At 27.6% G+C, this 12,379-nt stretch overlaps 1 protein-coding gene across 1 annotated transcript; it reads left to right on the plus strand.

The window, feature by feature from the left end:
- Positions 1 to 7,663: 7,663 nt before the first annotated feature.
- Positions 7,664 to 9,679, plus strand: BDR25DRAFT_360823 (uncharacterized protein; the record flags this gene model as incomplete). Its single annotated transcript, XM_033696308.1, has 2 exons — positions 7,664 to 7,677; positions 9,529 to 9,679. The coding sequence occupies 2 exons, from the start codon at positions 7,664 to 7,666 to the stop codon at positions 9,677 to 9,679; spliced, it is 165 nt and encodes a 54-aa protein (XP_033542038.1).
- Between the last annotated feature and the right edge of the window lie 2,700 nt (positions 9,680 to 12,379).

Below are 12,379 nucleotides of genomic sequence, written 5' to 3' on the forward strand. Positions count from 1 at the left end.
GCGTCTAAGTAGTGTTGTAGAGAATGCATTAGTGTAGGAAGAGTAGTTTAGTAGGGTCTTAGCAAAAGTAAGCAACTTAGGTGTGTAAGCAACTTGCCTGTGAAGTACGTTACTACTTTATGCTTTTTCTTTTTAACTACGCGCGCCTTTTTAGCTTTCTTTACTTTTTTACACTTTACCTTTTTTTATTTTTAAAGCTATAAAGCTTTTTTTTTAGTATTTTTTTATACTTAATAATTATATGCTTCTTAGACCTTATTTAAAGACTAAAAAGTTGCACTACTATAATATTTTAAAGGTGCTTTTAGTAGAAGAGGCTTACTACACTAGTAGTACTTCTTATTAATTAGCGCATTCTTAACCTGCTTAAGCTTATGCTAGAGGAGAATACAACATACTAAAAATAACTAGACAGTCTTTTTAAGCTTTTATATATCTTTTTTATAAAAATTACTAATAACTTTATTTAAAAAGCTTTTAACTTTTTTTTATTTTTTACACTAAGCGCTAAGCTAGTGCTTTTACTAAAAAATAGTTACTTTTTTTACTTATAGTAAAATTAATCTAAGACTACTTATAGCTTAAATAGTAATAAACTAGTTACTTTAAAAGCACTAAAAATAGTTTTATGCTTAAAAATGTTTTCTAGGCCTTATTAAACATGCTATAAAAGTTTTTTTTTAATTAATAATAGTTTTTAGCATTTATCTATAAAGCTAGCTAGCTTAGCTAAGTAAGCTAATAAGAAAGGTTTAAACATATAAACATTAAAAGGCTACAGTATATAAGTTACATGCAGTAGGTATTGTCACGATTGTGCACGAGTAAGGTTATAGAGCTTCACAGAGGTCTAGTTTAATTACTACGTGAGGTATTATAGTAGGTACAAGACGTTGTGTGAGGAACAAGAAGGTTTAAAAGGAAATTAGTAATTAAATACTTAGCTTAGAAGTCTAAGCGCTTTAGGTATAAATTAAGCCTGTTTTAGGTTTAGTTAGTGTTAAGGCAGTTTATACTTAAGTTTATGTTTATATTATGTTGTGTTTATGTTAGACATGCACTAATAATACTCTAGTACACGTCTAATATAGTTATGTCTAGGATCTAGGGAGGATACTGTGACAGTACCCCCTCTCTTATTAGGAAGAGAATCTTTTATATTAGTAGTTCTAGCATTAAGTTGTCTTTATTAGGGTATAAGTTTAGTTTAGATAGGTATTAGATATAGAATTAAGTTACTGCAGAGTTCTTTTACAGGGCTTTTATAGGTTCCTACAACAGTTTGTTGTATCTAGTTTATTTTATAAAGTATTTATAAATACATTTTTTATTATTAAACTAGATCTATTTAACATCTTTTATAACATATTTTAATTTGTTGTTTATAATAATAGGTTTAAGTAGCAGGTTTAGCTGTCTAAGTAGATAGTTAGATTTAAAGGCTGCTTAGCGCAGCAACAATATGTAGAACACAGAGTGTATCTTTATGCTGTTAGGTAGGATTAATTAGTAAGCATATAATAAGACTATATAGGCTACTATAAAGAGGCTAAGGTTCTTTTAATTAAGTTTCTTTAATTATTAGTTTATTTAGATATTTCTAGCATCTAGCTAAACCTTCTTACTAGCTGCATATATAAGGGCAGAGGTTTAGAATTAGTTTATATACGCTTATTAAAAAGCTTAAGCCTATGTAAGCTTTTTATAAACATATTTAGATATATTTTAAATCTTATTAATAAGTCTATTTATGTCTGTTACTTATATAGATTAATAAGTTAGTTAAGGGGTATTTATAAGTAGTTTAAATCTTATTTAGAGGTAGTATTTATAGTTTGCTAAGAACAGGGATACTTATGTTAATTTAAATGTTATGTTATTAGCTTTAAACTATGCTATAGCTAACTATTTTACCTAGTTATTCTACTAGTAGTTTATGTACACTTATAGAACTTATTTTATTATAGTGTTTGCGTTTTTAGTCTAGCTGTTAGTCTCTAAGTAAAAAGCTATAGATAGATAGAGAATAATTTAGAGCTATTTATAAAGTTTATTCTAAAAGGCTAAGACAAACTGTGTACCTCTGTCTAATATAATTATGTTAGGTAGGCTATAGTAAACCTATACATATTAGTAGAATAACTAGGCTATATTAGAGGCAGTTATAAAGGAACATAGTATTAAGTGTTAATACTTAGTTAAGTAATTAATAACTACTATAATATTTATGTACTTTTTAGATAGAGGTAGGTTTATAATAAAATTAATTAATATGTCTTTTTAAGCTTGTTTAAGGATTAGAAGTAGTTTAAGTAGGCTATTATACTTTTCTTAAAAGGCCTTTACTTTATAGTAAGTATAGCAACATAATATATATTAGCGTACAGTATAGAACATGCGGGGCTAGTAGTACTCTCTTTGTAGTAGGTTAAGAGTCTTTTCTCTGCCTAGGTGTCCTCTAACAGGTAAGTTATATATAATTTAGAGTAGTTTAATTTTTAGTTTATTAAAATTAAGAATTATAAGTTAGTTATAGTAATATAGCTTACTATTTTAGTTTTTATAGTTAGCTAGTGTTACTTTCTTTAACTAACTAGCGCTGTTTTAAAGTAGGTCTAAAGTTTCTTAGATAAATTTATTATTTAGATACTTATTAGTAATAATTTAATTAATTATCTAATTTATTTTATTTAAGTTAAGGTCTAAAAATAGCTTAAGTTAAAGTAGAGTTTAGTGTTAAGCTTTTTATACTTCTTTTTAAGCAAGAATGTTTTAGAATTGCTTTATAAAAGCATCTAATTTCCCTCTATTTTAACTAGAATAATAAGTAATCTTAAAATTAAAATAAAATAAGTATTTAAACTAATAAGCTTATTAGTAGCTAAGTTATTTTATAGTTACAAAGTACTATAAGTTTTTATAGTTAAATAAAACCTATATTAGATGCGCTACACTTTTTAGTTTAGGTTGCTATTATTTAAAGCAGTATACTATAGTAAGTAATTTTTTATTATAAATCTTATAATTACCTTCTACAGGACTTATTCTTTTTAAGAAGTATGTAATAGGCCTAATAGTTCTATCTAGCTTAGTCTAGGAGAGAACTTCTGCTACTATGTAGTCTAAGGCATTAGCTTTTACAAGTATTAGTAGTTTAAAGTTAAAGTAGTAAAGTATTAAGGCTTTAGTAAAAGCTTTCTTTAGCTAGTTAAAAAACTATTAGTAATTTAAGTTAAAGTTAAATTAAACCTTTTTTTTAGTAAGTGTAATTATAGGGCTTACTAGCTATAAAAAGTTGTTAATAAATTATTAGTAAAAGTTAGTAAATTTTATAAAAGCTTAAACATCTTTTACATCTTTTAGGTATTGCTAATCTAGCATAGTCTAAACTTTAATAGAGTCTATTTAGATGCTATCTGTAAAAATTACATATTCTAAATATGTAACCTTTAATTAGTAAAACTTACATTTATCTATGTTAAGTTATAGACCTACTTCTTCTATAGCTTTTAGCACTAGGCGTATATGCTGTTTATGCTCTAAAAGGCTATTACTGTAGATTAGAATATTGTTAATATACATAGTGCAGAACATGTCTAGGTAGGGTTAGAGCAAGTTGTTTATAAAATGTTAAAAAGTACTAGGTGTGTTAGCTAAGCTAAAGGGCATTACTAGGTACTTAAATAGTCTGTATTAGGTCTAAAACACTGTTAGCTACTTATTACTCTTTACTATTTTTAGCTTATTAAAGGCAGTAATAATATTTAACTTTATAAAATACTTTACTTTACTTAGTTAGCTTAGAGTTTTTTATAAAAAAAGAATTAAGTATTAGTTTTTAATAGTAATAGTGTTTAGTTTTTAGTAGTTAACATAGAATTAAAGCCTACTTTTAAGTTTCTTTATAAATAGTATAAGTAACGCTACTAGTAAGAAGCTAGCTTAAATAAACTTTTTTTTTAAGTTTTTATTAAGGTATTTTTAAAGCACTTTTAATTTATTTAGTAACATCTTATATAGTAGCCTATAACTAAGTTATTTACTAGGCTTAAGAGTTATTTAGTAATTATATAGATGTTATATTAAAAGCTTATTAAACTTGTCTTAGAAAAAAACATGTAATAAGTTATAGTAGTCTTAAAAGACTATTATTTTAAAGTTAGTGTGTTTTTAGGGAGCTAAAGCTTAGTTTATATTAGAAATTATAACTACATAGATTTTATAATCTAGTTATTAAGCTAGAGTTATAAATAAGGCAGGTTCTATGTAGTAAATGTCTATCTGCTGTTTAAGTCCTAGTTTATGTTTAAATTAAGTAAGTAAAAGTTTTTTAAAGGCTTTTTTTTTTTTAGGTTTAAGTAGTTATTAAATTATTTTATATAGCCTATTTTAGTAAAAGGCCTAGCTTATTAGCCTTACTTAAGTAGTTCTTCTTTAGGTTATTAAAAAGTAAGTTTAGAAACTTTTTATATTAAGTACTATTTAAGTGTTGTTTAGGTGTAAGTGTAAGCATATATTTTAGCATTAGAAAGAGTTAAAGTTTAAAACTTACTCTTAGTAATTAAAGGCAACTTTATGCTAATATAGCTATAGTTGTCTTAGGATTAAGTTATAATGTTCTATGTTTATTACATAGAGCTTAATCTGCTTCTTATAGTGTTAGTAAGTAATTATAATAGTTATAGTATAAAAGATAAAACTTTTTTTAAGTTATTTTTTATTAAATCTAGTTAAGTAAATTATTTAGGTAAGTAGTGTTAATTAAAGATTTAGTTTATACACTAGTTCTTTATTAATGTAACCTATGCTGTTTACTTCTAAGTTAATAAAAGCTTATATTAGAGCTAATATAGTTTCTTATTATAAATATATAAAAATATTAACTTAGTACTTTTAGTTATTAGTAAGGGACTTAGCCTATAAGTTAGCAGAGATCTAGTGTTAAATTAGTCCTAAAGAGTAACTTAGCTCTAGGACAAGCCTTTTTGCAGGCTTCTACTGCTATAGCTGCAGCTATGTTAAGAGTAGTAAAAGGGATTAAGGCTTAAATATAAGTTAAAGCCTTTATAAAAATAAAATTAAAATAGTAAAAATTTTTAATAAGTGCTAGTAGCGCTACTTGCATAGACTTAAAAAAAAGAAATAAAGTAGTTTTAAAAAATATAACTATGCTTACTATACTTAAAGCATTAACTTTTTTTTTATAATCTTTATACTTTTTAAAACTAACTAGAGCATAATTTAAATTAATTTTTATTATGTTAAGGTCCTTATTTATAACTACACTAGTTTAGAGGTGTATTAAAGCTTATATAAAGAGGAACCTTATATTATTATTGTAGGTAGTAATTAGGTTTACATATGTATTAAGGTTATTTAAGAAGGGTTCTCCTACTATAGCGCGTTACAGTTTAGTTAAGAGAAAGTTATATAAAGCTATAATTAAACCTATCTTATTTAAGCTTATATTAAATGTAAGTTAGCAGAACTTAGTAAAGTGTAAAGTAAAGCTTTTTTTTATTTTTATAAAGTGTTTAGGTAACTTAAGGCTGTTAACTTTTTATTTAAGTCTTTATAAGTTACTTATAAAAACACTATAAATTAATCTAGGTTAATAATATTTTTATTTATTAGTAAGTTAATTAAAGCTATTACATTATAGTTAAGTTAAAAGTAGGCATATAGTAACTAAAAGTATTTAAAAGGGAATTAGTCTATGTTTTCTTTAAGTTTATATTAAAGCTTATGTAAAAAGGAAGGTAAGTCTTTCTATTTTCTATTAAACAGTAGGGAATTAGAGAGTTAGTTAGATTTTATTACTAAGTTAAAAAAGTTATAAGTTATAAGTAGTATTAAGTAGAAAAAAGTTAAGCTATCTTTAAACTTCTAGGTAAGCTTTAAGGCTAGTAAGTTTTTAGTTTCTACTACTATAACAAAAGTTAAAGTAGAAATAGACTGCTTAATAATATAAAGCTATTCTTTAAAGTTCTTTTAAAAAGCTTTAAAGCTTACAACATAGTAGCTTTTTTATAAAGTAAGTGCTTTTTAGAAAGCTTTTTAGCTTACTTTAATAGCTTAAAGTTATGTAAGTACTAAGCTTATTAGATTAGATTTAGAGGCTATTCTTAGCTAAAGTTTTAACATAATGTAATGTTATAATTATGCACAAGTAAGGTTATAGAGCTTTATAGAGGTCTAGTTTAATTACTATGTAAGGTATTATAGTAGGTATAAGATGTTATGTAAGGAATAAAAAAGTTTAGAAAGAAATTAGTAATTAAATACTTAGCTTAAAAGTCTAAGCGCTTTAGGTATAAATTAAGCCTGTTCTAGGTTTAGTTAGTGTTAAGGCAGTTTATGCTTAAGTTTATGTCTGTGTTATGTTGTGTTTGTGTTAGACGTGCACTAATAATACTCTAGTACACGTCTAATACAGTTATGTCTGGGATCCGGGGAGGATACCGTGACAGGTATATAGCTAAAAAGATCTTATTATTATTCTAGTACTTAATAAACTTTATTAAAACATGTAATCTATAGCTATCTAGAAATAAAAGTTAGTACACTTATTAAGCCTTTACTTTAGTTTTATAATTAAACACATGTTTAAGCTATACTAGGCCTAGTTTATTATCTCTTTAACTTACAAATAATAAAGTAAAAAAAGCTTAATACTTAAAAAAGTTAAAATTTTATAGCTAAAAGTTTTATATATAACTAGTTAAAAATAGCTTAGTAAATTAGCATAGGCGTAAAAGAGGTACTATTAGTGTAGATGCAGGCTATTATTATAATCTACTTATAATTACTATTTTATATAAGCTGCTACTTAATACCTTGCTTATACTACTATTTAAAGAAAATTTACTTTATTTTTAATAGTACTTTAATTAGAAAGCCCTTTTTATCTATATTATAAGTATGCTATAGTTTTATAGTATAGTTTTATGGTATATTACTTACTTTTTTTTACATATAAGCTTAAAATATAGTAAGTACTTAAATGCTAAGCTAGCTTTGTTACACATAGCGTCTATGCTAGATGTCTATTAAAATAATAAGTTAATAAAGTGCTTTTTAATTAATTAATTAACTTAGCTTTTACTAGCTTACTTACTACTTATTTTTATATAAAATTTTAAATTATTTATTTTAAAAAAAATAGACTTTTTATATAAAGTCTATTAATGTACTCTACTAGCTTTTTTTTTTATACTAAGCTAAGTAGTTACTAATTTTTAAGTTTCTCTGCACATAGGTAAGTAACGCGTTAGTAACGCCTTAAAAGTATAAATTAATTAACGCTATACTGCCTAGCTACTACAGCATAATTTAGTAATTCTTTAGGTTTTAGCAATTTTAGCAACTCTAAAGCAGCCTTAATACTGCCTATATTAGTTAAGAGAGAGGTAGTTGAAGTTTTAACAGCTTCGCGCAGAATTGTGCATTACGCGAGGCCGTGCATTACACGCTAAAACACAGTAATGTAACCTTACAGGCAAGTTAGCCACACAGGCGACGAGTTGGCCACTCTGCCAAGACCCTACTAAAACTATGCACTTGTATCATACAACGCGATGTCTTAACAACAACACAAGATAAGACCTTATAAAAAGCTAGATTACAGCTTACACTTTAAGCTATTACTGTGTTTTAGCGCGTAATGCACGGCCTCGCGTAATGCACGGCTCTGCGCAAAGCTGTTAAAACTTTAACTACCTCTCTCTTAACTAATATAGGCAGTATTAAGGCTGCTTTAAAGTTGCTAAAATTACTAAAACCTAAAAAATTACTAAATTATACTGCAGTAGCTAGGCAGTATAGCGTTAATTAATTTATGCTTTTAAGGTGTTACTAACATGTCACCTGCTTATGTGTAAAGAAACTTAAAAATTAGCAACTACTTAGCCTAGTGCAGAAAAAAGAGCTAGTAGAGTATATTAATAGACTTTACACAAAATATTTATTTTTTTTAAAATAAATAATTTAAATTTTTATAATAAAAATAAGTAGTAAGTAAGCTAGTAAAAGCTAAGTTAATTAATTTATTAAAAAACACTTTATTAACTTATGATTCTAATAAACATCTAGCATAAACGCTGCGCATAACAAAGCTAACTTAGCATTTAAGTACTTACTATATTTTAAGCTTGTATATAAAAAAAATTAAGTAATATAGTATAAAACTATAGCATACTTATAATATAGATAAAAAGAGCTTTCTAATTAAAGTACTATTAAAAATAAAGTAAATCTTTTTTAAATAGTAGTATAAAAAAAGCACTAAGCAGCAGCTTATATAGAATAGTAATTGCAAGTAGATTATTATAATAGCCTACATCTGCGCTAATAGTAGCTCTCTTACACCTACGCTAATCTATTAAGTGTTATAATCCTTACTTAGTAGGGTTTTATTAGATGCTGTAAGCATGCAGGCCTTATAAGTTAAGTTATAAGAGGGGGTAGAAAAACCTGCTTTAGATGTACAGTTCTTAGTATAGTCTAGGTGTAGAGATAGTAGAGTAGCTAAATTATAGTTTAGGCTTTAACAGTAGTATAGGGCGCTTAGTTAAACAGTTTATAGAATAGAAGAGAAGGTGTATATAGTACAAGATACACAATTAGTATTGCAGCTTATTAGAAAGCTAGAATGCTACTTAGTCTATAGAAATAGACTACATGTTAATTACACCTTTTAAAAGTTAGTCTTATTAGCAGAGCTTGCTCTGCTTATTATATTCAGGTTTGCAGAACAAAAAGTTTAGCAGAATCTCCTCTTTTAAACGCGCTAGTTAGTTATAATTTCTTTAAATAAACCTTAGTAACACTATTTCTCTATCACCTTATGTATTTCTTACATTTTTTTAAAAAAAATGTATACTTAATATAGGTGCACTTTTATGTTAATTTACATGTAGTTTGCTTTAGCATGTGTTATATAAAACATGTTTAAATTATAGTTAGTTGCGTCTATTCTACCTCTCTAGCTACATTAGTGTGTTAGGGATTTGCATCAGCCACGCTTAGTTGCAGGCTGTGGTAGGTTGTGTGCTGCACATGTTTATCCTACTATAGTTAAATGTTGTTGTTATGCGTCTATTACCTATCTAATACTACTTTACTAAGCATTATGCTATAACGTACCTAACGGGTTGGCCGGCCACACAGGTTGGCCGGCCACTTTTGCCAAGCCCCCACTAAAACCACCCCATTCTGGCGCAAAACAGCCTACTTTAGCCCTGTATAAAGTAATACAACACAAGATATTATTTAGAGTCTACTTCTGCTACTTTTTTACATATATGCAAGTTATGCCTAGTTTAATTGCACTGCCTGCATTACCTTTAACTTAGCTTACCTTCTTTAGCGCGCACCTGCGTCTTTAGCTTCTTCCTATTACTACGCGCTCTAAACTCCTTTAGAGCAGTTAAACAAGCTCTATTCTTAACTATTAAGGTTTTTTTTGCCTAAATCTGCTTTTTTTATGTAATTTATGTTACATAGCAGCCTTATTGTTACGGCCAACAGTCAGACCGTAATGACCCAACTGGCTGTCCCACACAGCCCGAACGATGTCGGATGGAAGGCGCTTAGCCCCGCGCTAAGCGAATTACGTGACAGGACAGATAAGGAATGGCTTCAGCTTTTAGACAAAAGCCTCACAGAATGCACTGTCTAATAGGGACCTAAGCATTGCAGGCAATGCAGGCGCTGCAGGCAGTTGCAGGCAATGCATGCAACACCTGCAACGCATGCAGACGCATGTAAACCCTATGTATATAGTTCTAATCACAACTATAGTTAAGAAGTTATAATTACTATTAAGTCTATTTCTATACCCTTTATTTAATAAACTAAGAAGCTGTAATACTTCTATAAAGTCTACTGCTGCCTTATATATCTTGCACTATATATACCTTTACTTCTATCCTTACAGATTAAGTTTACTAGCTCCCTATACAGCCACTAGGTTAAACCACAAGCCTGCCTACTCTCTACCTTGCATTACCCTGTACTCTGCTTAACAGACTGTACACCTAATCTAGCTAAGTTCTACCTCTTCTGTTAACATATTATTATAGGCTAATGTACTTCTAAAAACATTATTTTGCTAAAGTAAAGATTATAACAGTAATTACTACCTCTTATAAAGTATAGCTACTACTACTTTAGACATTAGCATAACAGGTGCTTTAGCTGCTAGCACTAGCTAGACCCCTACAGCAACTAAAGAAGTATAAAATTAATAAATACTTTACCTCTAGAACAAGCTTAAACAGCTTAAACAACACTTCTAACTTTAAGCATAGTAAAGACCCTTAAATGTTTACTAAGTCTAAGCCCTCTAGTTAGAAGTAGCAAAACTTTAAAATATTATTTAAAAAAAAACTAGTATTAAATCTAAAAAGACTCTATATTTAGCCTCTTTTAAAGCATTTAACAGCTTTGCTAAAGACCTAAAACTCTTCTTTACTAAGTGCTACTTTTACATGTAATATAATAAAGGCGCTTTTAAGATAAAAAATTTTTTTTATAAATAGGCCTACACTTAAAAAAATTACCTGCTATTTAGTTTTAACTTTATGCTAATAACTAGATAAACTATAAGGCAAGTAGCAACTTTTTATTACTAGAGATATAAAAAATCTTTAATAGCATTAATTTATTTAAAGCAGCCCTAACTATAATTTATAGGCTAGTTAATAAAGAAAAATAAGCAGTTAATAAAATAAATGCCCTCTAATAGGGCAACAGCTCTGTCTAACAATATGCAGCCTGCTTCTAGGAACTGCTAGCCATCTGCAGATAGACAGATAAGAAGGCTATAAAGTAAATGTTCTATAAAGGGCTCTTAGACATTATTAAAGATAAATTTACTTATAATAAAAAGCCTAAGAACTTTAAGAATTACATTAAAAAAGCGCTTACCTACAACAAAAGACATGCTAAACACTATAGTAAAAAAGAAAAGGGCTAGACAACTGTAAAACCTAACTAGTTTTAAAAAAAAAAGAAAGCTTTATAAATTAACATAAAGCTAATAGACCTTAGTTACGCTAAACACACACATAGCTTCTCTAAAAAAAAGAACTATACCTTTAAAAATGTAAAGCTACCCTTAAATAAAGAATAGAAGAAATAGCTTAAAAAAAAGCATACCTTAACTATAAAAAAGTAGGTTACTTCTATTAAAAATGCCTAGACTCTAAACAACTAAAGAATAAAGATAGCAAATTAACTATAAAAGTAATGCATATAGAATAAGGCCTAATAAGATAAGAGATTCTAGACTAGCTAGATAAACACCTCTATTAGTAATGTAAAAATAATTATAAATCTAAAAAGTGCCTAATAAAATACTAGAAAGTTAAGGTAAAAGACACTAATAAAGTCTTTAGAGCACTAGAACAAGCTGCTGCCTACAAAAAATAGTAAGGCTATACCTAAGCTACAACATATATTGCAAATGTTAAAAAAGAGAAGGAAAAGTTTCTTTTAAAATAACTAATAACAGAAATCTTAGCTTAAGAGCTAAAATACTAATTTATCTATAAAAACTGCTAGAAATGTGGCAACACACACTATTAAAAAAATGTAAGAAATTAATGTATAAAGTATACATTAATAATAATGCTAAAACTTACAGTATACTAAAAGAAATTACTAAAACACATTTTACAGTTATAAACATAAATAAATAATAAAAAATGTTCTAGAAAATTCTTAACAAAGAAGAAGGCCTAGACTAGTAATACACACTACTAATAACACTAGATCTATGCTAAGAACAGAATAACACACCTCCCCTAGCACTAGCTATTACCTGCAAGAATCTTAAAATACAGTAAGACAAAGAGTACTGTATTTCTTATAGCAGTAAATAACATAATAAGTTTTAATACACTTACTAAAGCCACCTATTGTAAATTATTAAAACTAAGGAATACTCTAGGTGGACACAGGTCTAACTAATACTAGTACAAAACAACTTTAAAGAGTGTCCCTACACCTAGTACCTATGCAGTAATAAGTACTGCTTTAAGCACTAGCTAACTAAACATAGGGCTAGCTAGTAGCTACACAGGACACAGGAAAGTTCACTTAAGAACAACACACTAGCCGGCATAGCATCTACCTGTAAAATGCTACACTGTCTCTACTGTAAAAACAGCATAAATTACAAGCAAGAACTATAGACAAAGTGCAATAATAAGACAGCATGCACGTTCTACTACTTTTAATAAAAGGCACACTAACAGGATAATTAAATGCCATATCACTATAAAATAGAAGACTCCCAGTGCACTATATTAGAATGCATAATACTAGGACACTAGAAATACAAGGTATAATTAGACTAGATTATAGAATACAAAAA

The sequence above is a fragment of the Lindgomyces ingoldianus genome (assembly GCF_010093535.1).
Source record: "Lindgomyces ingoldianus strain ATCC 200398 unplaced genomic scaffold BDR25scaffold_40, whole genome shotgun sequence".
Classification (NCBI taxonomy): Eukaryota; Fungi; Ascomycota; class Dothideomycetes; order Pleosporales; family Lindgomycetaceae; genus Lindgomyces; species Lindgomyces ingoldianus.